Source organism: Lissotriton vulgaris, chromosome 8 (assembly GCF_964263255.1).
Source record: "Lissotriton vulgaris chromosome 8, aLisVul1.2, whole genome shotgun sequence".
In the NCBI taxonomy this organism is placed as follows: Eukaryota; Metazoa; Chordata; class Amphibia; order Caudata; family Salamandridae; genus Lissotriton; species Lissotriton vulgaris.
The window spans coordinates 1,436,703,475-1,436,729,706 of record NC_141696.1 but is presented as its reverse complement, the minus strand read 5'-3'; the positions used below and the strand labels follow the sequence as shown (position 1 = coordinate 1,436,729,706).

The 26,232-nt window shown below is 46.6% G+C and overlaps 1 protein-coding gene across 3 annotated transcripts in view; it reads left to right on the top strand.

Moving 5' to 3' along the window:
- LOC147698899 (uncharacterized) overlaps positions 1-24,051 on the top strand; it is a 223,693-nt gene extending 199,642 nt beyond the window's left edge. Inside the window, exon 4 of one of the 3 annotated variants that reach the window (XM_086935517.1) lies at positions 23,590-24,051. In XM_086935517.1, coding sequence (XP_086791643.1) covers positions 23,590-23,737 — 148 coding nt within the window. In that variant the 3' untranslated portion in view covers positions 23,738-24,051. The remainder of the gene's footprint in view (positions 1-23,589) is intronic. The other 2 variants (XM_086935515.1, XM_086935516.1) reach the window with 2 other exon arrangements.
- The last annotated feature ends 2,181 nt before the right edge of the window (positions 24,052-26,232 follow it).

Sequence of the window (26,232 nt, the reverse complement as noted above, 5' to 3'; positions counted from 1 at the left end):
CCGATCGACGCCAGAAGCAACGCCAGTGAGTAGCAAGTTCGGCTCCAACTCCAAGTGACCCCGTGTCTGCACCACTGCTGATCGCATCGACCTCGAGCCCTCTTGACGCCGTGAGCGCTGCTCACTCTTGCAACGCCATCATCGACATCGACGCCGTATCCTACTTCACCTCGTGAGCGCTGCTCCCGCCTGACATCTGTCGACGCCGCTGCAGGTCGCTCCGACTTCGAGGCCGGATCGACGCCGAAGTCGCGACGCCGGACATCTCGACGCCGCTGATCATCGTGTGCTTCGCTTTTCCAAGGTACTGTGTTGTGGGGGTCTGTGCGACTCCGGGCTCGACGTAGCGCTCCTCGCGGTCGACGCCGAACCCTTTGGATTAACTTTGTCTCGAAGTCGTGTGACTCCCGTGTGGGTTACATTGTTGCCAAGAACTGTGCTTTAAAGAAGAAGAGTTGCTTTTGATACTAAAGACTTTGTGCTAAGAAGAAACTACATTTGAACTATTATTTTCCCTTCCAAGAGTATTTATTAAGACTGTGGTATATTTTTGTCGTTATTTTGTCTTGTGCTAAGCCTTATATAAAAATCCTTATTTTTATAATACTACTCTGTCGTGTCCATTTGTAGTGTATTCACTTTATTACTGTATGTGGTCATAAATGCTTAACACACAGCCCCTGAAATAAGCCTGTCTGCTCTGCCAAGCTACCAAGGGGGTGAGCAGGGGTTATCAAAGGATGCGATCCCCTTGCCCTGACTAGAAAAGGTGTGTCCCTATTTGTCAGAAGTGCATACCTCTGCCAACTAGAGACAGCCGGTTCTAACAGTGCGCTATACAAAAAGGAATAAAAAAAAAACAAAAAAAAACACAATGGGAGATCTTCTGTGCATACAACTGAGATGCAGGCAGTTGCTCGTAGCCTGGAGGGGGCTTTGATAAGAACGAAGAGCGCTTTGCACTTCCAGCACTTAGTCCCGCTAATAAAATTGATTACTGCAAAATTCCTTCCTACAATCTCTTTTGGCGCAATAATCTTTAAAGACAAAATGAATAACCGGTTAGACAGAGCTCAATCGTCATGTTACCGCAATGTTTTTCGATTGCCGAACTCGACCTCCCATGCCGAAATTCGGAAAGAATTTTCTCTATCCTCCATGCAATGGATTATGAGCGCAAGATATATCACCTATTGCCTAAAAACGAAACAAGCTAGCCCTAACATTTTAAAGGGCTGCATATGGTCATTGCTCAGCAACCCCAAAACATTGTGGAATAAATATTTGACATTCTACCTCGAATCCCTCAAAGCAAAGGACATATGGTCAACTCCCTTGCCCATCGAGGTGAAATCGAAGCTTTTAACCAAGCAAGCAAAAATCCTGTCAAATGACCTTGACGCGCAACAGGTACTCCAGCTCTTGCATGGCTCTTGGGCCTCCAAATTATATGCCCCGAAAACTCTACCGTCTTATCTTGCGTCCTCCATGAAACCACATACAAAACCTCAACTAATGAGATTCCGCTTCGGCTTAATTCTGCTGAAGGCATATAAGTTTGGCCAAGGATATAAGAAAGAAGCCTCCTCCCAATTCCGTTTTTGCAATCAGGAAGAGGAAAACCTCATCCACATCTTGTGTATTTGTCAACGCCTACGAGCCCAAAGAATTTTCTGGCTGAGACCAATTTGGCTTCTTCTTAAAATCAGGACATGTCAAGAAGCACTCGATGCTTGCATGAGGGGAGACTCACCTCAGATGGCGACACGTTTTGTAAAGTTTATTACAGAAATTAACTCCTTAATCTTACCATCTGACCAAGTCTGAGCTTTGTCCTCTCTAAGTGACATTCCTCTCGTTCTTTTAACCAACAAACTCACTGTCTTTTTAATAGACTTGAATATTCTCTTTTTACAACGGTCAATTTTGAATGTGTATATTGCAATGATTTTAATTAATTGTGCAAATAAATTTTTACTTACTTACTCGGGGCCAGCAGGCGACCCTCACCGCAAAAACCACGGAGACCCCCTGTGATGTGCACCGTTGGCCTGTAACTGCCAAGGGTGGAGGCCTCATCAGTGCGCAGGAGCGCCTTGTCACGCAACAGACCACAGGTAGGCCTCACGTAGGCTGCAAGCCAACTGCCAGCAGGGGGACAAAGAGGCGGGGCTCCCCGCGGGCACAGGAAAACAGAGCAGGGCCTCAACAGGACACTTGCTGGCTTCACGAAGTCCCGGATGGCGCCAACCACTGCCGCAGGCCCGGGGCGGCAATCTCAGCCGGCTGGCGGTATCACGTAGAACAGCGCCGCCTCTTCTGGAGTCAGGATCAGGCGCCTCCGCAGCGCTGCACTAAGCCCTGGTGCCCCGCTAGGTCCGGGGCGAGGGCGCGAAATCAGCTCACAGGGCCCCCAGCAGTACAATCTTGTGCCTTCCGCTGTCAGGGCCGTACCGCCGTTTTCCTGCTCCGATGTGCCCTAGCAGCCGCAGCAGTATGGCCGACTCTTCGCCGGAGCCGTGGGCAGCTCAGGGAACTCTCAGGAAGGCTCGTCGCGGGTGGGGAACGCGACCCTGTGCTCTCCGCCTCGTCCGCTGGGCAGGTCCCTGGACCTCCACTGGTAAGTCCGTGTCCAGGTGTTCAATATTCAATGCTGTGGGACCGGCGGGCGCAGAGCACAGAGAGGACACGTCCACTCACTCTGCCATCTTTGCAACACCTCCCCTTTTAGTTTTTTTAATCTCTGCCATTGTTTCCCTCTGCTCTGCCAAGTACCACGCATCAGATGTTGGACTAACACATTTCAGTGTGGTTCTCCGCATCACCACACTGAAATTGAAAGTCATGCAATTGTAGCGCCTCAGGATAAAGCCAGAGTGCTATTAGTTCTCTGTTAGAAACTGAAATCCAGGATGCAGCGCGCGGTCCGGGCTGCTCGTGCCGACTTTGGGCAGATAGCTCAGCTCGTGACTAGGCTTGCTTAGGCAGGCGAGAGCAGAGGCTACAATGTAACATAGTTTATACACTTCCCCTCACTCCGGTAATCCATTCAGTGACTCACTGTGAGACTCGTCACGTGATGGCACCTCACAGTCCGTGTTAAAATTATGGCTTCTATCAAGAGACATGCTCTCTCTATACATTGGCGGACCAGCTTGGTGCGAGGGGGCTATGCGGCAGTCACTGACTAATGTGACAGGCTTGTGACACATGGCCGGTCCCGTCCCAGTCTAGACAGCCACGGGATTGGTGGTCTCTTACAGGCAGCACTTAGCTGCAGTCAGGCAGCCTCACCTCAGAATGCATGCCGTGGCGCAGCAGGCAAGGAGTCGTCAACTCAACTCCTGGAGGAGCACGGCTGTAGCCAACTCTGAAGACAGCAGCACCCAGGAGGGAGAGGGTGAGCCTACACCAGCAGCAGGTAATGGAACCTGTGCCCCCACCTTGACATTTAATCTTGCTCCACGTGGGCCAGTACTAGCTTCCCCGGTCGGTTTGGTCTTGAATTCTCACAGAGCAGGCGAGGAGCGCAAATACTCACGCACTCAGCAGGTAATAGGAGCCAGGGATGAAAGGGCCTGCACTTAGCACCTAACCCCGAAAATGGCTTGATGCCCCACCGGCGCTTCACAGCAGATAAACGACAGGGATCTGCAGCGCCACAGAACGTAAAGGACCCTATGTGAGACACCTGCCTGCAACTGAAATCTTTACCCCACGCCCTCCTAAAACACCAGAGAACCCCATACACTCAACCCCCCCACCCCTCCACCCAGCATCCCTGCTTCCATACTTCCCTTCCACAAAGGACTGCCTGGGTACACCCTATGCACACTAGGCTGCCGCGGGTGAGTGCGGCCTACACATAAACAAGCTGGAAGGTGAGCCCTAGGAAGCAGTCACCAGGATAGATGCCGCCTCCCTAGGGCCTCAGTCTGTTGGCGCATGCCTAGCGAAGTGACCCTAGCATCGACAACTTGATACTATTGTAATCAGGGGCAGTGGTAATGATGCTGGTCCAACTTTCAGCATGGCCAGCAGCTTTGTCACTTACGAGCCTGTTGTTTTTAGTAGGTCTGTGACAGCTGTAGCCTGCTGGTGTGATCTGGTGCTGCGGGGTGGGGCAGGTAGTGGTGTGCCAACCGGGGCTGACACCACTCAGCTAAACTCCTCAGTTATCATTTTTATTCGGATTGATTACTGTCTTTGAAATCAACAGCTTTCTGGCTGGCTGTAAAGGCTGCGCCTCACTGTCCTGAGCCTTGCCATTGCCATGGTCTTTCTGGGGCGGTTTGCGAGTTCTAGGTTAGTGCTCTTCCATAATTGGTGACTTGCAGTCATTTTAGGATCTTCTTAGAGTTTCTCTTTCGTGAAATGGGTGTCATTTTTGATATTTATATGCTTCCATCATCTTTATTACTTGACTTTGCTTTCCAGAAAGTGTAACTCATTGTTGTTGAAATATCACTTATAATTACACTGAAATTATATGAATGTCACACACAGCAATATAAAACCTTGCAAGCTATATTCCCCTCTGTCCTTCTCTCTCTCCATGTTTTAATTTACGTCATTCCATCTCTTTGAAAATACAAATTCCATTCTTTCACTCCAACTTCGTGTATATGTTTCATTTTCATTTATTTCACGTTTCCTTCTTTGTACTACTTGCGATTTGCCTAAATAATAAAAAAAAATGCCATTCTTTCACTCCCAGTCCCCGCATGCATTAATTTGTCATTGATTTCACCTTTCCTTCTTTGTACTATTTGGGATTTGCCTAAAAAATTTAAAAAAACATTCTTTCACTCCAACTCCGTGCGTGTATTTATTTAACCTCTCCTTCTTCGTACCAGTTGCGATTTGGTTGGAAAATACCCATTCCATTGTTTCACTCCGTCTCTGCATTTATTTTTCATTTATTTAAGCTCTCATTCTTTTAACTACTTTTATTTGCTTCCTGTCTGTTGTGCAGCTGAGGCTCCAGCATTAGAGAAACGAAACGCCAAGTAATTTGTAGCGTGGGCTCGGTCTGGTGTCCCATGATATCGTGTATCCCCGCACTCAGCCCGAGCAGAGATCGACTGCTTATGTCTGATCCTGCCCGGGCTGAGTTCATTCTCCGAAGACGGCCGAAGTGGAGGGGATACAAGATCCCAAGGGGATACCTGATATTACACAACACCGGGTCTGACCTCTGCTTCAGGGTCTGCCTGCTCTAGCCAGTGAGCCACACTTCTCCACTACATAGTGCTCTTATTTTTTTACATTATTTTCAGCTATAGGTGAGCCCTGACTGAGAGGCAAAGGGAGCTGGCATTCAAACAAACAATGTAATACTTGTGTAACCCATTTGCCCACACAATAAGAACTAGGATTGAAATCTAAAGTTAAGTGGGTTTATTATAAATTAGTAATCAATCCAATAGTTGTAAAAATGAAGAACATGCTGTAAATGTAAAGAAACACGACCAGCAAACAAGCCGTTGAAGCAGATTCCGTCTTGTCAGTGTGAAACATAAAGTAATGACAGTCAAAACAAGACAGACACCAAGAATATAGACTTAGAGGGCTCTCCATTTACTACGCTCCTCCCTCCAAGACATGAAGAGATTCTAAAACCATCTAATTTGGCTCTAAGTCTAAATAAGGAAGGTTTAAACAGGGAAAGAGAACAGGGAAAGAGCTACGGGGAATTTAGAAAGGCAGGGAGGTGTCAGCATTGTGAAAACTCCAGTAGAACTCTTCTAAACAGGAAAATACGTGTTAGCACAAAGCCACAGTTATGCAAGAACAAGGGGAAGCAGAGTGGTATGTACCTCTCAAAGTCCAAAGGATTGCTCCTGCTGCAACACCTAACAGAAGACTACTAAGCACTAATTAAAACACACATATACATATACTTCATCAGTCTCACAGTCTCACCACCCCTCAAAGGACCAATGGTGTTGCACTTCACTGGCACAGTTGCAATATCTTCAACTTCTCTCATCCCATAAAACCTGTACATTCACACGACCTTGGGTAGTACACAATTGTTTAACTCATGAAGAGACTACAGTTTATACAGAACTCAGCGGCTAGACTCATCCTCAACCTGCCCAAACTGACCCACATCACCCCACACCTCAGGAACCTCCACTGGCTCCCCACTCAGAAACATGCCAATTTAAGATACTGACACATGCCTGCAAAGCCATCCACTACCTAGGACCAGCATACATCAACCACTGCATGAACTTTCCCCAACTACCCAGACACCTTTGCTCAGCCACCACCACCCTGGCACAGATACTGAGCATCCACCAAAACCGCATCAGAGGCCGTTCCTTCCCCTACCTCACTGCCAAGTCCTGGAACATCCTTCCCCTCCTCCGGATATCACCCTCAGTGGCGTAGTTCAGGAAGAGACTCAAGACCTGACTTTTCAACTGAGCCCTGCAACCTAGCACCTGGAGACCCTCACTGGTGGTTAGCTGTGCTATACAAATAAGTTGATTGATTTATTGATAAATAGGATGCTTCTTCTGTCCGTTAGCTTAAAAAACTCTGCCAAGATTTTCTTCTCAGTCCTCTCTGTCGCTAATAGACTATTCTCCATTTTCTAACTAAGGAAATCTTGAAATAATGCCTGAAAAGGAGAGAACGTGCAAGGCCAGCACAAAAATATGTTTCAAAATTCAGGCCTAGTTGAATTCGTTTGGTTAAACACTAGATTGTGCACTTTGGTTACATGAATATTTGTGCATGTATAGCTTAAAAATACCAACAGCAATATAGATGTACTTAAGTAAATGAATCATGAACAATGCACTTTCAAATACATTTAGCATAACTTGAATCATAAATGTAAATGTGTGTGAGAACAACATTTCTTCATGGCTAGGTTAAACGATAATATGCACACATTTATGAATGTCTGATGTTCTACAGTGAAAACATCACAACAGTACAGGTGAATACTTCACTGCATAGTAAGAAAGTTGAGGCACGCATAGTGCTAAGTGCAGGTAAAGATTGCATATCTGTGACGTGTAAGGATGGAGTTAATGTTACGCTGGTCCAGTGTGCTTCCCGATTGCTGTCTCTTGCTTATCTGTCCTGCCCCCACCCCAATCCTTATCTCCTGCCCTTCTTCTGGGTTTCCTTGTCCCTGCCTGCACCCCACTCTCAACCTACTCCCCTGTTTGTTTGTTTACTTAAAAAGTACTTTAGCGCTAAATACTCAAATATGCTTTAGCGCTATATCAAATAAGCACATTTCGGGCCATTTTTTCAGTACTATTCCATCTCGGAGTGATAAATATAAAGAAAAAAATGACCCGACGCCACATCATCCAGCTTTTTTTTACATTATTATCAGCCATGCTGCATAGCAGCTCCACTGCGGTACAGCATGGCTAAAAAGTAAATGCCAAAGCCAATAGATATCATGGGCCTGGCAGTTTGGCTGGGACTGTTCCCACGGGAGTAGGGTCAGGGCTGATTTGCTTATAGCTAGGTCGTAACTGAGGTGTCATGGGGGATCTGCCATGTAAGCGAACTGCTGCTGGAAAACCCTTTGCTGTTTAGAGGAGAACAAATACCTCAGTAACCTGTGCCCTCGCCCACCCGCCTCCCGCCGCCTGACCCCTGCTCCATCTTCGGGTCTGGCCGCCGAGCGGAGCACGGTGCTGGGTCAAGAAAAAACTACACTACCCAGCATTCCCCGCGATGCATTCCGCGTCAATCGCGCGCCAGGAGGCGCATACATTTGCTGTCACCCCGGTCGAGGGGGGGATCTGCCATGTAAGCGAACTGCTGCTGGAAAACCCTTTGCTGCTTAGAGGAGAACAAATACCTCAGTAACCTGTGCCCTCGCCCACCCGCCTCCCGCCGCCTGACCCCTGCTCCATCTTCGGGTCTGGCCGCCGAGCGGAGCGCGGTGCTGGGTCAAGAAAAAACTACACTACCCAGCATTCCCGGCAACGCATTCCGCATCAATCGCGCACCAGGAGGCGCATAAATTTGCTGTCACCCCCGTCTCGCGGGACGCCGGGCGAAGCCCGGACCAAGGGCGGGCCCGTTTAAGCCCGTTCAAGACCGGGTAAGACTGGACTGGGCCACCCCATTGACTCTTCATTTTTACTGTCTCTCACATTTAATCTCAACATCAAGCAATATAAACTGGCTAACCCGGACTCAGTGTACTTTACCTTGCAACTGTGTTTATTGAATCTGATAACATGTCACCCAGAATCACCAGAAATAGCAAACTCTCGCATGCTGCCCAGGTCATAGGCCCAATAGACCAATTTATTGCTAAAGCAAATGACGCCATAAACCAAGGTGTCCTGCTACTAGAAAGGAGGGTCTCTCAGGACCTAGCTGCAGCCAAGCGCTCCTCTTTGGGTCTATTGGCAGCAGCCAAAACTCCACAACGTAATTTAGACCCTGACCTACAACAAGAGATCCTAACGGTTCCAGGCACCGTGGATTTATCAGTGTCGATAGACCTTTCAACAACACAAATTTCACATTCTCCCACTTCCCATCTCTCCCCATCTATTGAGAGAACCCCGACTCTCTTTATAAATCCACCAGAGGAGAATTTTTCTTCTCCCAACACGAGGGGTCAGAGGGAAGGTGCTATCCCAAAAAAGAGGAAGGGAAAAAAAGGAAACAAGAAATCTCCCCAAAATAATCCTGACATTCGCCAGGACTCCTTGACACAATTTACTGTTCAATCTCCTATTTCCCAACCGATCATGCCTCAACAGCAGAATACCATTACAACGTCAGATATAATAAATCTTTCATCTGACATATTTAATCCTATTTCGAGTGGTAACACATGTAGTGGGCGGGATCCTACTACTCTCGATACTCCCACACTGGCCTCCATAGAGGCATTAATTAAATTGCACCTGAAGCCTATCGAGTTATCACTGTCTAACATCGAAAAATCACTAGCATCATTAACATCTGACCTAAAAGCTAAGAAAAGTTTGATCCCTACACCCTCACTTCCCGTGATTCAGTCACATAATCCAAAACCAAAAAATGTGGGGGGAACAATGCCCCATCAAACACCCCAAGTTCACAAAACGGTGACGACTACAGCCGTAGTCCACCAAAAACCAGCTAGTAAAACTGTGCAAAAATCAGCACCTAACACTGCTGCGAATAAGTCTGCCACTTCCTCCCTTCGTGTCCCTCCCCTATCAACGGCCCAACCCACCATTCTACCTATTGCATCGACCACAGCATAAACACCAGCATCTAAAAATGCAGCTTACAACACGAGACAAAATGTAGCTTATAACACGAGACGTAATGGAGCTCGCTCTGCACATCTCCCCCCTGAAATCACTCCAATTGTCATCATTATGACTGGGGTCCCAGCGCTGCACATTAATTCCGATGAACCTGGATGGTCCCTAAAAAACAAGGTACTCCACTGGTTATCAACGAATCGGCCACTTCCTCCTTACGCTAATAATAGAGTTGTCTCAGTCCGCAGAGTCCCCTGGGTTGGGAAGGAGCCAAAAACGATCCCAGGAGACTGTATAATAATACACTTTGAAGACCCTCAAACAGTTGAACACATCTCCTCATGGGGCTCCCAAACATCTCCAGAAGGAATTGGTACGAGAAGACTAGCCTTTTTCTATCCTCCAGCCAAATCCCTGCCACAAGGCCCTGAGTGGAACTGGACCCAGGTAGGAAGCTGGAATAGAAATCCGGACTGGTCAAACTGGACAGGTCAAGGAGGTAGAGACACTACGCCATTTCTTGATTGGAGGGGTGTTCCTACATACAACAGGTTTGACTGCTTGGAGATGGTGGATTGACCATCATCGGCCACCGTCCTGGACGACAGGAACCCACCCCTAGTTGGTTTACCAACATCAACGCCACCAAGTTCTTCCCAATCTCCAATTTTATTATCCATAATGGCGTCTTTACCAACTTCAGTAGTCTCAACTGAGTCAGTGGACGTACACTCCCAACAATGTGCTGATATGCAGCCCTGTCTTCCCACTACACGTGACAGTCGAGGTGATACCATGCCCTGTTCTCTTAATAAAGATCATTGTTTATCCTTAAAAATCCCATCCCAAAAAGGAAGTTCAGCGCTTACCAATAAAACCTTGTCGACCCTGCTAGTACCTATACTATTCTGGAACGTAGCAGGTCTTCGAACAAAGATCCTACTGAAACCCTGGTTGGAATTTGTAACCACACACCAGATAATTTGTCTACAAGAGACCTGGACAATTGACCCACTGCACATACAGGGCTATAAAACTTTCCATTCTCCAGCTTGCCCATCAATACACGGCAGACCTATGGGGGGTCTCGCAATATACATTTCCAATACCCTCGTAGTAAAGGAAATCTCTATCCTCTGTTCCACCTTAAACTATCAAATTCTACTGATAACTTTTAAAAATGGTACGTCATATAGTCTCATTAATTTTTATAACAATTTATCTCCAGTAGATTGTGTAAAAACTGTGTCTGCAATTTCTCTGTCTATAAATGAACAGCGTACTAAGCATTTACCAGCTTTGTGTAACGTAATATGGGGAGGGGACTTTAATGTTCAACTGTGTCCAAATTATAAGAAAACTAACTGTGGCCTCATAGATGAAAATGATTGCCCGCTGACACATTTTACCCACTCCCTTGTAGGAGACTCCCTCAATGATAGCTTAATGTCTCTAGAATTGACATATGCCAACGAACTTGCAAACCATCCTGTGGAGTTTAAACCTACCTTTCATGGTAGGAGTTGTTTTAGCACTATAGATTTTATATTGTGTTCTTATTCTTTAAAGGGTACTCTCTCTCAGTTTTCTACAGGATCAGAAATCTCTGGTGATCATTTCCCCAATAGTATTGTCCTTAACCTACCCACGAAGGTTCCCCTTATTAACAAGAAGAGCTTACTGACCCAAAAAACACTGAGCATGGATAGAACCAATGGTTATTCCGTGAAATGGTCAAGGATAGATCCTTTAGTAACAACGAGAAAGGTCATATCCAAGGCACTCCCTTGGATAAATATTTGCCTCGAGGGGGATTCTCCCCCCGAGCAAATTATTTCCAGTTTCGGGGAAATCCTGAAAGTTATCCAGAATGAATTATTTCGAACCCACAAATTAGGTAACCAATCTGAGCCAAGATGGTTCAACACGGCCTGCCGGAAAGCTCTAACCGCTTTAAAAAAAGAACTACACAATCCAGCTAGAGACAAAATTAAAGTAGCCAAACTAAGATCCGAGTACAAACAAGCCCAAATTAGTTGTAAAAGAGACCATAAGAACAAGTTGTCGGCCCAATTACATGAAAGCTGCTACAGTAAGGACAGCTCCCAATTCTGGCAGGTAGTTAAATCTCCTTTCCTACTGGAGGCAAATTCCCATCAACACCTGGACGTAGCAGTGACCGCGGACGAGTGGGTGACTCACTTCTCCAAAATCTTCAGTGACTCCCACCAGGTAACCGCAGTACAGCCTAACTTAACAACCACGTCCTCTAAAAGAGGGGTTTATCCCATAGACCTTCATTTTACACACGGGGAGGTCATTAGTGCACTATCCTCCTCAAAAACCGGAAAGGCTCCCGGCCCAGATGGTGCCCCACTTGATATATTTGTCTCTAACATTGATTTATGGTCCCCAATTGTCACCCAGCTAATGGCGGCAGTTTTAAATACTGGCCTTTTGGAATCCTGGTCCTCCTCCATACTTCTTCCAATTTTTAAAAAGGGGGAAAGAAACAACCCCGCCTGCTACAGGCCCATCTCCCTCCTGGATTCACTGGGGAAAGTCGCAGGTTGCCTAATCCTGGATCGTCTCCAGGACTGGGCGGCAGAAAATAACATCATCACCGACCTCCAGTACGGATTCCGGGAGCGACTGGGTACTGTCGAACAGGCCCTAAACCTGACACTTTTAGTTGGAAAGTATGTGGGAGCAAAACAGGGCAACTTATTTATGGTCTACGTCGACCTCAGCGCGGCGTTTGACTGTGTAATCCACGCCAAGCTGTGGCTCATTTTGGAGGAGTTGGGTGTCGATCCTCCCCTCATCAAATTCCTACGCGAGCTTTACTCCGACGCCTCGGCATGCGTAAGGTATGGCGTGGGTGGAGAATTAACATCCTCCTTTCCAATAACTCGTGGAGTTAGACAGGGCTGTGTCCTGGCTCCCTTCCTGTTTAACCTTTACACCAACGGCCTGGAAGCAGCCATGTTAGAAGGGAGCCAGGATTTACCTACCATCAATCATCGCCCTATTCCAGCATTACTCTACGCTGACGATTCCGTAATTTTTGCAAGGACCTTAGTACAGCTCCAAAAACAGTTGGATAAATATTGTAATTTCATGCTCTCACTTGGGTTAAAAGTGAACAAGACCAAGACCTTCATCATGCAAACAGGGCCCAAGGTAAAAAGTTCCAAAAACCTTTACATTGAGCAATCCAAAGTGGAACGTGTCAGAGAATACCCCTACTTGGGTATTCTAATAGATGATCAGTTAACTTGGAAAAGGGCCAGTGGCGTCACTAGGGGGGTGCAGACCGCACCAGGTGTCACCCCATCTGGGGGTGACACCAATCTTAGTTACCTGCTGCAGCAGCTTTAGACAGCGCGCCACTCACACACCGCACCGCAGCGCACCACCAGACCACCTCCCCGATCATACTGTGTATGCGTGGGTGATGATCGTCACTGGGTCTGGCGTGGTGGTGCGATGCCTGCGGATGCGCGCAGCGTACCCACTGGACAAGCTGGCACTGGCAGTCACTGTCTGGCAGAAGCAGTGGGCAGAAGAACTAAATTTAGTGTAGTGTGAATTATTGCACGCACTGCCGGCTACCGCTATTCTAAACAGTACGACCCAGCAGCAGCAGTTTGGGTCCCAGCTGGCCTAAACACTCTCATTGTCTCTTTTACTATGCCACACTGATTTTCTTCACAATTGCCCAGCACGCATCATGTAACATTTAAGAAAAAAAACGTGCCTTTAATTCACGGTTTGGGCAGCAGCGGCCGTGCACGCGATCTCTACAGGTCTTCACAACAACTGAGACCTTCGCCCTGCTTCAACCCCCCTCCCCCGCACATGTCCAGGATAGGCTGAGTTATATATGCATTTGGGTGGCACTTAATTTGTTGGAAGAGAGTTGACAAAAACTGCGTCGCTAGCTTAAAGCTGCAGTAGAGTCTTTTCAAAACATACCTTTGGAAAAGAAAACTGACTATTACACGCTCTGTTCATATACTTTTTTCCAATTAGCATAAGCCCAACCCAATGAAGACACGCTGGCACTCATTCTGGCAGTGAGTTACTGAGGCAGCACTTGTCACAGGTGAGGTGTGATGTGAATGAGATAAGATGGTGAGGGATAGGCCAGTGCGGCTGTCACCTTACCCAGGGAATATTACCGGCACTTTCTCATGTTTGAAGATTCTTCAAAAGCCGAGACATGATAAACAGGACTTTATACAAATAGTCCTTATACCTTTTTAACACCGACTTTCAGACTTTTATTACGTTATCAGTCATGGACCATCGAGGCAGCCCCTCCACACTTGTTAAAGAGCATTTGCTCTTATGTTTGCTGTTTTAAATGTGTGCTGGTAAGAGGGAAACAGTGCCAGCTTTGGGTCATTTTTGTGCTGAGACATTAAAATAGTAGTCAAGCAGATTAAAAAACAGCCACGTGCCAACTCTATAGGCTTGTTCTGCTTTGCCTATCTGGGGCCAGATTGGCTTGGACTGACTGGTTTGCAAAGATATGGTGTTAGCATGCACCAACTGGGCAGGGACAGGATGTTTCTATTGAGGGTTAAACGATTTAAAATGGACTGGGCAGGGTCACACTGGTTCTGGTGGATACGAGTGGAACTAGAATTACATTCAGCTGACTGGGATGGTTTGGATGGAAGTAGGGGGGGTTAGAGTGCATTGAGCCAAGGTAGATTTGCTGGAAATGTGCAGGGTTCCAACACGCTGGACTGGCCTGGCTGTTGCTGATCCTGTCAATGGAGTTAGGATGCACTGAGTGGGTCAGGCTACTTCTGATTGGCTGTTAATGGTGTTAAAATGGACAATATTGTCTGGTTAGTTCTCCTCATTGCTCAAAATATGGTAATTTGTGATATTTAACTCTCAATATGGACTTCATTGCTTATTTCTTCTGGTGAGAAAGTGCCACTCATTTTACCACACATTAGGCAGTAGAATGTCACTCAAAAGTACACTAAAACCATGGACATCTTACACATAAGCAATCCGAAAATTTTGTATGCTATAAAATCAGCTTTTTATGCTAGCGTATGGTCCTGAATGATCAGATCAATGAGATCATCTTGTGAGCACTGTAGTGCCTTCCTGCCCTCTGTTATTGCGAACAGCAGTCACGCAGTCTGTCTCCCAGTTAGTGCTCTTCCATTTCTGGTGCGGATCATTATATGTCTCCCTCATCTTCATTGCTTGATTTTGCTTGCGATAAAGTGTCACTCATATTCGTTGAAATGTCACTCATAATCACACCGATTTTAAGAAAATGTCACACATAAGCAATCTGAAACCTTGGCAGCAATGACTGTGAAGATCTCTAGCATGGCAGGTGCTTAGGACCCCTGCAGCTCCACTCTGCTTTTTGCTTGAAGAATCAGCCACCCCCCCCCCAATGTTTTCTTGGGACCCCCCCCCCCCCCCCCCCCCCCCCCTCCCGGTTGAGACAGTCCACTTCATCACTTCATGCTTGCTACAAAGGATGGTGTACTGGGAAGACCTCTAGCATACTAATAAAGCAAAAGGGAACCCCTGAGGAAACTATAACTAGGCAGAGTAGCAGGGAATAAAAAACACTTAAGACAGACGAGAGATCTGCCTAGGTGGGATAAATCTATGGGCTCATATAGAGTCCCACATTTGTACACACAGTCCGAAGCCCAGTATATTCACCAGTGTCATAACATCAGATGGTGCAGGCGGAGGGGAGATGGTGCAGGCAGAAGGGAGATGGTGCAGGCAGAGGGGAGAAGATGCAGGCAGAGGGGAGATGGTGCATGCAGAGGGTGAGATGATGCAGGCATAGGGGAGATGGTGCCGGCAGGGGGAGATGGTGCAGGCAGAGGGAGAGATGGCGCAGGCGGAGGGAGAGATGGTGGATGCAGAGGGAGAGATGGTGCAGGCAGAGGGAGAGTTGGTGCAGGCAGAGGGAGAGATGGTGCAGGCAGAGGGAGAGATGATGGATGCAGTGGGGAGAGAGGGTGCAGGCGGAGGGGAGATGGTGCAGGCAGAAGGGAGATGGTGCAGGCAGAGGGGGAGAGGATGCAGGCAGATGGGAGATGGTGCAGGCAGAGGGGAGATGGTGTAGGCAAAGGGAGAGATGGCGCAGGCAGAGGGAGAGATGGTGCAGGCGGAGGGAGAGATGGCGGATGCAGAGGGAGAGATGGTGCAGGCGGAGGGAGAGATGGAGCAGGTTGAGGGGAGATGGTGTAGGCAGAGGGAGAGATGGTGCAGGCGAAGGTAGAGATGGTGCAGGCGGAGGGGAGATGGTGCAGACAAAGGGAGAGATGGTGCAGGCAGAGGGGAGATGGTGCAGGCAGAGGGGAGATGGTGCAGGCAGGGGGTGAGATGGGGCAGGCGGACGGGAGATGGTGCAGGCAGAGGGGACATGGTGCAGGCAGAGGGTGAGATGGTCCATCTGGTAAGTTGTGAGGGGGTGACACCATGAGTTACACGCACCGGGTGACACCAGCCCTAGTGACGCCACTGAAAAGGGCGTTGGTAACTAGAAAACTGCTTTACCAGCGAGCAACATCTGCCCTTGTCTCATTTTCTAGAAAAACGGGCAAGCCCTCCCCACCTGTATTGCTTAAAATCCATCAAGCCAAATGCCAGAGCATCGCCACACACGGAGACGGTGTATGGGGCTATGTAAATACGGCGGATTTGCAAAAAATTCAAAATGGCTTTGCTAAATATTTGTTGGCACTCCCACAGAGTGCCCCCACTTACGGCTGCCATATCGAGCTTGGGATTGACTATCTGGCAGATTACATTAAATGTCAACCAATACTGCTATGGCACCGTATCTGGACTAAACGACAATGCCATCTTACACGTGCCCTGATTTTAGAATGGCTAGATCTGACTTCCTGGAAAAACATCCCATGGTTGGTGTATGTGACCAACGTCCTGAAAGACCTGGACCTCACTCAGTATGTTATTGAGCCATCATCCATCAATGAGATAAGCAGGAAAGCCCTGAAACATCAATGTCTCAACCATCTAAGGGAATTGCGTTTGTCTGGCGAAATATCCAAGCAATCAAACGCTCATATTTTGATGGCCCAAGTGTCTCCGGGTATACAGCCTTATCTCACATTCTATTTATCTAATTACGAAAAATACCTATTAATCAGGTTCCGTTTTAATTTGTTTTTTCGACTGGTCACCTTTCCAAACACGTCAAACTGGTCACACAAATTGGTTAAATGTCCATGCGATAAGGTATCCCCTCAAACGACTATGCATGTGGTATTCTTTTGTCATTATTATGTCGAACCGCGGAAACGCTGGGTTATACCAGTGTTGCGCCAGATGGGGTTGAGGACCTGTCGCCCGGCATTTCTAGCACTACAACAGCTAGAAACACAATACGTGGCAAAGAATGTAGCTTTGTTCCTGAAATCATGCTTAACAATTCGTAAAGCCATTGAAGTGATGCCTAGCTGAATTTTTTTGATCTTCTGTATTAAGCCTGCTAATGTACCAAAGAGTATTCCTTTTTTTATAACTTTTTTACTTGTAATGTAATAATGTAATATTAATAATGTGTTTTTTTTATGATGATGTATTTAATTATATGATGTACTTTTTATGATTATCAACACGATTAATCGAATAAAAGATTTTGAAGTGAACTGAGGTGTCATGGTGTGCAAAATATCAGTGGATTGGGATGTAGCCTAGAATAATCTGTGAATGAGATTAATATAAACCTTCCAACCATCCATCACTTTTTTGTAGACTTTAGTGTGCCTCAGTATGTAGCCAGGTGCATCTGCTTTGGCCCACACCTACAATATGACGTGATGGCAAAGTAATAGCGTTCTTTTTTTTACATTAATTTCAGGTATAGATGAGCCCTATTATCTTGCCAATGCTAGTCTGGTTCGACATTTCTATGCAATAGCTTTTCTCCACCATGGTTTCTTTGGACTAAGCACCTTGGTGCACAACCAACCTGGAAACCAACAACCAACCTGGAAACCAACCCACCCTTCCATCAGCTGACCATCTTCCCCCCGTTAACACCCTTAACGCCTGGAACCCAATCTCCACTGAGGACACCATCCGCCTGATGAATTCCATACACTCTGGATCCCCCACAGACCCATGCCCTCACCACATCTTCAACAAAGCTGACTCCGTCATAGCTCCGCACCTCCGAGACGTCATCAACTGCTCCTTCAACTCCGCCACCTTCCCGGAAAGCTGGAAACACGCTGAACTCACCGCCCTTCTGAAAAAACCCACAGCGGACCCCACCGAACTCAAAAATTACCGCCCCATCTCGCTTCTCCCATTCCCGGCCAAAGTCATCGAGAAAGCCGTCAACAACCAGCTCGCCGCCTTCCTCGAAGCCAACAAATCACTCGACCCCTCTCAATCTGGCTTCCGAGCTAAACACAGCACTGAAACCGCCCTCATCGCAGCAACAGACGACATTCGTACTCTACTGGACAATGGAGACACAGTCGCCCTCATCCTCCTCGACCTCTCTGCAGCATTCGACACAGTCTGCCACAGCACCCTTCTACAACGCCTCAATAACATCGGAATCCAAGGAAAAGCACTTGAATGGATCACCTCGTTCCTCACCGGAAGAACCCAGAGAGTCCGCCTTCCTCCATTCAAGTCCGAGGCCTCTGAAGTCATCTGCGGCGTGCCTCAAGGATCATCACTCAGTCCCACCCTCTTCAACGTATACATGAGCCCCCTCGCGGCCATCGCCCGCCAACACAACCTCAACATCATCTCTTACGCGGACGACACTCAACTGATCCTCTCTCTCACCAAGGACCCCAGCACCGCCAAAACTAACCTACACGAAGGAATGAAAGAAGTCGCTGAATGGATGAAACAAAGCCGTCTGAAACTGAACTCAGATAAAACAGAAGTCCTCATCTTAGGCACATCCCCCTCTGCCTGGGACGACTCCTGGTGGCCGGAAGCCCTCGGAAAAGCACCCATTCCGACAGACCACGCACGGAACCTTGGCGTCATCCTGGACTCTTCACTCTCAATGAACAGACAAGTCAACGCCGTATCCTCTTCCTGCTTCAACATTCTTCGCATGCTCAGAAAAACATTTCGCTGGATCCCCTCCGAAACAAGGAAAACAGTCACCCACGCCTTGGTCACGAGCCGACTGGACTACGGAAACACCCTCTACGCAGGTACCACCGCTAAACTCCAGAAGAAACTCCAACGAATCCAAAACGCCTCAGCCAGGCTCATATTAGACATCCCACGCAACGAACACATCTCCGATCACCTTAAAGACCTCCACTGGCTACCCGTCAATAAAAGGATCACCTTCCGACTGCTTACCCACGCACACAAATCACTCTACGACATCGGACCAGATTGCCTCAACTCTCGACTGTCCTTCTACACCCCCTCCCGCCAACTACGCTCTTCCAGCCAAGCCTTCGCCACTGTACCCCGCATCAACAAGACCACCATGGGAGGCAGATCCTTCTCATACCTGGCTGCTAAAACATGGAACTCACTCCCCGCTTACCTTCGCCTCACCCAGAACCACCTAGCGTTCAGAAAGCAGCTTAAAACGTGGATATTTGACAAATAATCCTCCTCCCCCTCCTAAGCGCCTTGAAACCCTCTGGGTATGTAGTGCGCTATACAAATTTTATGACTTGACTTGACTTGACATCTATATGTGAAGTCACAGCCAAATGGAATATTCCTGTCCTTGCTATCTGTTGGAAATGTGCCAAGATGGCAGACCCTGTCTCTTTAAGTATTACAAATTCTGGTTGCATTGCTGAAAAGGCACTGTAAGAAATGCTCAGCTATGCCTCAAATAAGAGAAGCTGCCCACCGTGGACTTTGTGAACAATTACCTCTTTCCCTTAACAGTTGGTAGTCATTCAATGCTCTGCTACCAGAACTGCAGTCAAAAAACATTGCTATATTCAAATGTGAGTTTTGAGGAATGGTAAAAGCCCCATTACTACCACCCACTGCTCCTTGCAGAGAACGCACTGAATGCATTCTCATTGCAGTATTAATTGATCATAATGATGTGCATAATCGAATCTTGCATTTTCTTGCTTTGAATCTGCTTTCTTGATAACTCCATAAGTTCGCTCAAGGAAGGCAGATAGCTCAGCACGAAACACGGGGGCTTATTTACAAGCCACTTGCGCCAATTGCTGCATCACTTTTTTTGATGCAGCGCACTTAGTGTGCCACATTGCGCCATATCTACAAACTGACACATTATATCAAATGCATCCGTTTCTAGAGCCCTGCACCAGGTGTATTGTACGCATGGTAGGGGTTCCATGCAAAAAGCCACATAGAAGTGGCACACTGAAATGTACAACCTTTCACTGTGTCACCCTGCGACCTGACTGCGTCAAAAAATCTCTGCTTCTGTTCAGACCCGGTGTAAGGATTGAAGCAGGGCTTTTACAATGGGACTCATCTATGTGTTCTGACGCATTGCTGGAGTTGCGTCAGTTTTACAACCAACTCCAGCAATTTGTCACTTTTGCGGCAATATATGGGTCAGAATTTCTGACGTGTCTGAGGTACCCTGTATTGTAAATACAGCGCAAGACATTTGACGCTGGTGCAAGGAACTGACGCATCAATGCTGAAGCTTGAGTCTCTTGTGAATGAGTTCCATGGAGCGGTGGATATGTGGAATTTTCAAATAAAGTAATAGTGGATGCTTAATATAAACTTTATGTGAGAATTCTTAGGGGCAGATTTACAAGCCCCTTGCGCCCCTTTTACGCCGCTGTTGCGTCATTTTTGTGACGCAGCGGCGGCGCAAAAAAGCGCCATGGTGCGGGATACTTACAACGTGACGCATCTGGGAGATACGTCAAGTTGTAAAGCCCTGCGTCAGAAGGAGGCGTTCCTGCGCAGGGGGGCGTCCTGGCGCAGGAACGCCTCCTAAAAGTGGCTGAGCGAAATCTACAAGATTTCACTCAGTCACTTTGGGGCCCATGCTGCGTCAAAACCATGCGCCTGCTTGAAGCAGGCGTAAGGATTGACACATCATTAACAAGATAGGGCACCCCCGAGCCTTGCTGGAGCTGCATCGCAATTGCAACGCACCTCCAGCAATGCGTCGCTTTTACGACACAGATGCGTCACGCATCTGTGCCGTTTTTGCCCATTGGTGCGCCGCATTGTAAATGCGGCGCATCAATGGTGGCGGAGGCATGGCGCACAATAAGTGGCGCATCCCTGCATATCAGCAGGGATGCGCCACTTATTGTAAATCTGCCCCTTAGTCTTCTCCCTATGCAAAGACAGACAATTTTTTCAACTTTTCTCGAGGTGAAGTAAACTTCATCTGTTCCCTACTCTCCAAAGCAAAATGTCGTAGAACTTTTTGAGTGGACATCAAGCTCCAGGTAACTGGCTGGTAGTGGGGTGGGTGGGTGGAGGGAGGGAGGTGGAGGTGTTCCCTTTTGTCTCTCAAGACTATTCTGACCCCTCAATGGTAGTCGTGAAGCATAATAACCACTTTACTGTGTACCTTCCTACTCTCAGAAGCCCCACTCAGCATTCAGCACCAGCAGGGTCAGACTGGGGCAGAAAATTGGCCTGGGCACCAAAATTACAGCGGTCCCATTACTGAAATAGAAAGCTAAAACAACTTGTAAAGACATAGTAGACTGCATGGATGCCAGCAACGTTTGTTTTATTATCAGGGAAATCAGCAGTAAAAGATGGCCCTCCGGACCATACATCGGACACAGAAAAAGACATTTGCAATGCAATAGGTCCCGCATTCATGCAAGTTTGAGCTATTGGCATTGTAAATGACAATGTCTTTTATTTATGTTTCGTGTTTTAAAACATAAATAAAAGGCATTGTCATTTACATTACTAATAGCTTAAACTCTCGCAAATGCGAGACCTACTGCATTGTAAATGCTTGTTCTTTTTCTGTGTCTGTTTTATGGTCTGGAGGGCCGGTTTTTACTGCTGATTTCCTGATAATAAAAAAACATTGCTGGCATCCATGCTGACTACCATGTCTTTACAAGTTTTTTTAGCTTTCTAATTGGTGGTGGGGATATTGGAATTGGTGGTGGTATGGGTATTAGTGGTGGTGGTTGGATTGGATTAGTGATGGTGGTATTGGATCGGTGGTGGTATTTGTGGTGGTGGTTGTATTGGTGGTGGTGGTGGTATGTGTGTTGGTGGTAGTATTGGTAGTGGTGGTATTGGTGGTGGTATTATTGGTGGTGGTATTGGTGGTGGTGTTGGTGGTTATGGTGGTGGTATTGGTGGTGGTGGTATTGGTGGTGGTGGTATTCGCTGTGATGGTGTTTTTGTTGTTAATAAAACAGGCTTTTGAAATCCGTCCTATATAGAGTTATTTTTTACATAATCTGTTAAGAGGTCTATAGGTCAAAAGGTCTTTCTTATAATCTAATACACACCATAGTAGTTGGTTGTTCAATTAGACCCGTGGATACTGTGGTTTGTATACAGCTTTAGTACAGATGACATGTAACACAGATGTGCTGTTGTCAGCGTCAGTGGATTAGCACAAGATTATATGCTACTTGGAATTCACATGGCGTAATACGCTAATCATTTCTAAATCCATTTTACTTGAGGGGGAGTTGAAACAGACATGAGACAATAACGGGTTGAAGTGATTGAAAGCGGGCGCCATTGTTCTGGGGCCGCCGCACTGGTTAAAAAACACAAGCCGTTTCAGATGAATCAGCACATGTCTGGTCTGCAGTAAGAAAAACTCAATAAAGTAAATAGTGCTTACAGACCAAATAACAGGTCCTGTGTAACAACCAAAGTAAAAGTGCCAGTAGCCATGGGAGGTTACAAATGAAGACAAGGCCATACTAAGGAGGGACTAACAAGCCTATTAACAAATCCGAAGGCAGCATTTACGAAATACAATGACCCAAGCCAATGAAAAATATGGGCGGAGAGTGGGTGCAGCTTCTCTCCCATAGTCTACTACAGCAGTCTCGCCGAGCGAGCAGTGTATGCGGCCTGCTGCTAGGCTCGACCTTAAAAACCAGCCCTCACACTGATCTGTCAGACCAGCACATCGTGCACTGCCTGATTGCCCTATAATCCAGTCCGTCTCTAGAAGCCAGTTACTGGATTGAAAGTATCAAGTGACATCTCTCTACTATGGTGCAGGGGTGTGTGTATTGGCGCAAAGTAGGCTTGTCAAATGGCCGATAGGGACATAGTCGACATTGCTAAGTTAGCATGAGCTCTGCTGCCATGATGCCGCGTTTGCGCACTTTACCACATGACTTTATTTTTGCAAGACTCTGTTTGTAACTTTCACATGAGAACCGTCTACTTTGTGCATTCTCTGTCTGTTCCTGGGATTTAGTCTGAAGACGGTGAGCAAGGTCGATAAACACTGCCCTTGTTATTCTGTTCTGGTCAGTCCCTACGACCTAGACAAAACACGCTAACAAAGCTGCGGCTGCTGAAGACTTGTGCTTTGATATTATGGGAATGCATGTTTGATGAACAGGCCCTTAGAGAGAGATCTTTCCAGGGAGAAGAGACATGCTGTTCCTATAATGTAGATATTCCATCTAGTCACTAAGGTATGGGGTCTGCTGGCAAACCCCATTTATATTTCTATTATATATTAAAACTTCTTCCTACCAAGGGAAGGGGGGTTAGGCCTTATAGCCCTTTATCCACTGTCTATATAAGAAGACATTTCCCTTTATAATACATGGACTTGCTACAATGCTACCTGTTTTAGGTTTCTGCGTTTTGCTGCTGGAAGTGGCTCCTATACTGCATTATAGAGCACGATAGTTAAAATTAACATTTTAAACTATAACAGAGTCTCTGTCAATACTTATTGTGGACAAGCACGAGTGAGTAAGTGAAAGGGTACGTCTTGTAACAGCGATTCCTGAGAGAGTTGGGAGTGTTGTGTTCTGGGGTGTGTAATCATTTGCATCTCCGTGATTGTTTAGGAGAGCTAGCGAGACACTATAGCTAGTCAGTCCTGGGATTGTGCGTACTGAGGCGGTAGGAAGGCTTAGCCCTTATACACCGAGGTCCCGTATTCCTTCGCATAGTTCTGTGTTTGTGCAGAATCCCTGCAACAGCCTTAAGTGGGACGTTGCAGGGCACAAGAGAAATAGCATCAGACCTTAATAGCTTTGGTTCTGTTCTGCTTTCTCCCTTTCACACAGCACAGCAGGGCAATTTTGTGTACTGCATTGCGTGAAAACATAAATCTGCTCATAAGCCTCTATCTTCATGCCGGCTCTAACTACTGCCTCTTTTCCAGATCTGAGCTGTATGGCCTGGCCAAACCTGTCATTAGTGCTCTATCAGAAGTTGATAAAGAACTAGCTAAGGAGATGGAGAAGGATGAGCAGAAGAAGAAGAAGAAGAAGCAACAGCATCATAAGGAGTTGCAGCAGAAGGCGCAGTAGAGTTTATCCAGTGACCCTTCCCAAGCTTTGTTTTGTCGTCCTAGTCACCAAAGAGGGCTCGAGTCCTTTCCACAGGCATAGATGGCCTAGCTTTACACAATACAAGCACAGAAAGTGAAAGCTCAGAACATCTGACACAGGCCTTCACAGAGGCTGACAAGCGAAAGCTGATGAACTTATTAATGTTGCTGATTGATGATTGTAGTGCACACCTCTTCCATATGAGGCTTCAATGCAGTACCCGAACACTAATTACAAGTGAAAATATTAAAGTTTGCAGAGAATAAGCCATTAAATAAAAATGATACAAATTTTTGTACCTCTCTATGAATCTTGAAAATAATGTACCTTATATTTATTTATTTATTCGTTATTTTCAGTGCTTACATAGTGCAACCCTAGTCACACGGGCAAAAGATCACTTTATAGGTAAGTAGAAATACAATGTAGAGAGGGAAAATAACATGTTTGGCCATACTAGGTAATCAGAAAAGCAAAGAAGAGAAAGCACATTACAAGGGTAGGGAATAGGGTAACATTCATTCCATGTGTTATGCATAGTTGAGCCTAGATGTGGCCTCATAACAAATTATGTTAATCAGAGAAAAGTTTAGGAGATATTGTAAAGGAAAATGTCTGTCTTGTATTTGATGCCAGGATTACTATTCATTACTCTGAAGCTTCCTCTCCACACCTGTACTTTGCGAAGAATTACAAAGTTCTCTGACTTTTCCGATCCTATTCTCTGCATTGTAGACTCCTCAATAAAAGTGCTAAAATTAGTCAATCCATATGAGAATACAGCCAGAGCCGAAGGTACAGCACTATTGCCACTCAGGTTTGTTGACGAGCTTAACTGACAGATAGATAAAACTGCATGAGCTTGGATCTCACAAATTAGCCTTACCATACTCTGAACATTGAATTTTTGATATGCAATGCAGTGACTAGTAAATTGCTCCCCAAAAGTAAGTTTAACTGCTTCAGCGCTGCGCAAATTTTCACGCAGTGCTGAAGATTCGAAAACGGGCGTGGTCGTGAAGAAACGGTTCCGTCACCAGCACAGCCCAACCGACGCTCGTGACTGAACCGTTTCGTCACGAGCGTCGAAGGGGTTAAGGTCACCCACCTGAGGGAGGAGGTGTAGGAAGCTGGCTCGCTATACAGTGTACTAAAACAAAGTACACTGAGCAGAGAGTCCACTGGGTCTCAGATTGGTATACAGAGCAAAAGTAGATAATACAAACACTTGATTATTGGTGCTGTGGATGAGCAGTTAGGCTAATCAGAGGGTAGTGCTAACCATTTGTTGTACTCACAGAGGCAATGCATGAGACACACACTTATAAAGTAAATCTGAGACCTCATTAGAACAAAATACTTCTTTATATATATTTTGTAAAACCAATAACTTCACTCAAAGGTAATTATTGTTTAAAATAGCAACTTTGAAGTAAACATTTGTTTGATACTTTCATTTATTATTAAAAACACATTCGCAGTGATGTTAAGCTATGGAGAAATCATATGCTGCATACGGTAATTTAACAGCGACTTACGGGACCCTTCCCCCACACTTGAGATAAATATTGGGCAAGGCCCAAGGGCGCACCAACATGTCACCTAGGGAGAAACTGGGGTGTCCAGGTGCAGAGGTGTGTTTTTCAGCATAGGGAGAGTTTGAGTGAGTTTTGGTAATTTAAATTGGAATTGAAAGTCTTCTGCATAATGTTAAACTATGCAGGAAAAACACACGCAGCATACAGGTACTTAGGAGTGACTTAAGGGACCAATCTTCTGGACCTTAAGGTGAGTATGCGGCATGGTCCAAGGCAGCACCAACAGTTCACTTTGGTAGGCTCTGGGGCATCTGGGTGCGGAGATGCATTACCAGGTCAGGTGCCCACTTCACTTCAAAAGACGAATGAACCAGTTACAAAGAGACTTCAGGCTTGAACTTGGGGACCGGTTGAGATGAACTAGCAAGGGGGCACAACTCTTGCAATGCCCAGGGACGTGGGGTGAACCTTTGGTTCTCTTTTGCAGAGCCCTTGGGCAGCGGTGCAGAGGAGTCCTTAGGCTTCAGGTTTTTGTCACCCGGAGCAGTCGTGGTTAAGGGGGCCTGCACAAAGAGGCTGCAGGCAGCGTTGGGAAGTCCACAGTGGGCAAGCACAAGGTGAGATTTGTCTCTGCTGGGCTGGGGGACCACGCTGGCAGTGTTGGCCCACTTTAATTTGGGCTGGGAATGACAAGGGCACAGAAGACTCTTGGTTCTTTTTCAAAGGCATGCAGTTCTACCATGCTTTTGAAGTCACAGCTACATGACATGTCAACTTTGGTGCATTTCTCGATGAGGGATGCAGACAGGACGGAGGGGCTGGGGCGAGGTCAGCTGCTTCTTCTCCTCTTCTCTGCTTTTGCAGCTCTTCAGCCCTTCTTCTTAGGTTGGCAGGAATTTAACGTTCAGGGTCCAGTGGTGCCACCTACATGCTAAA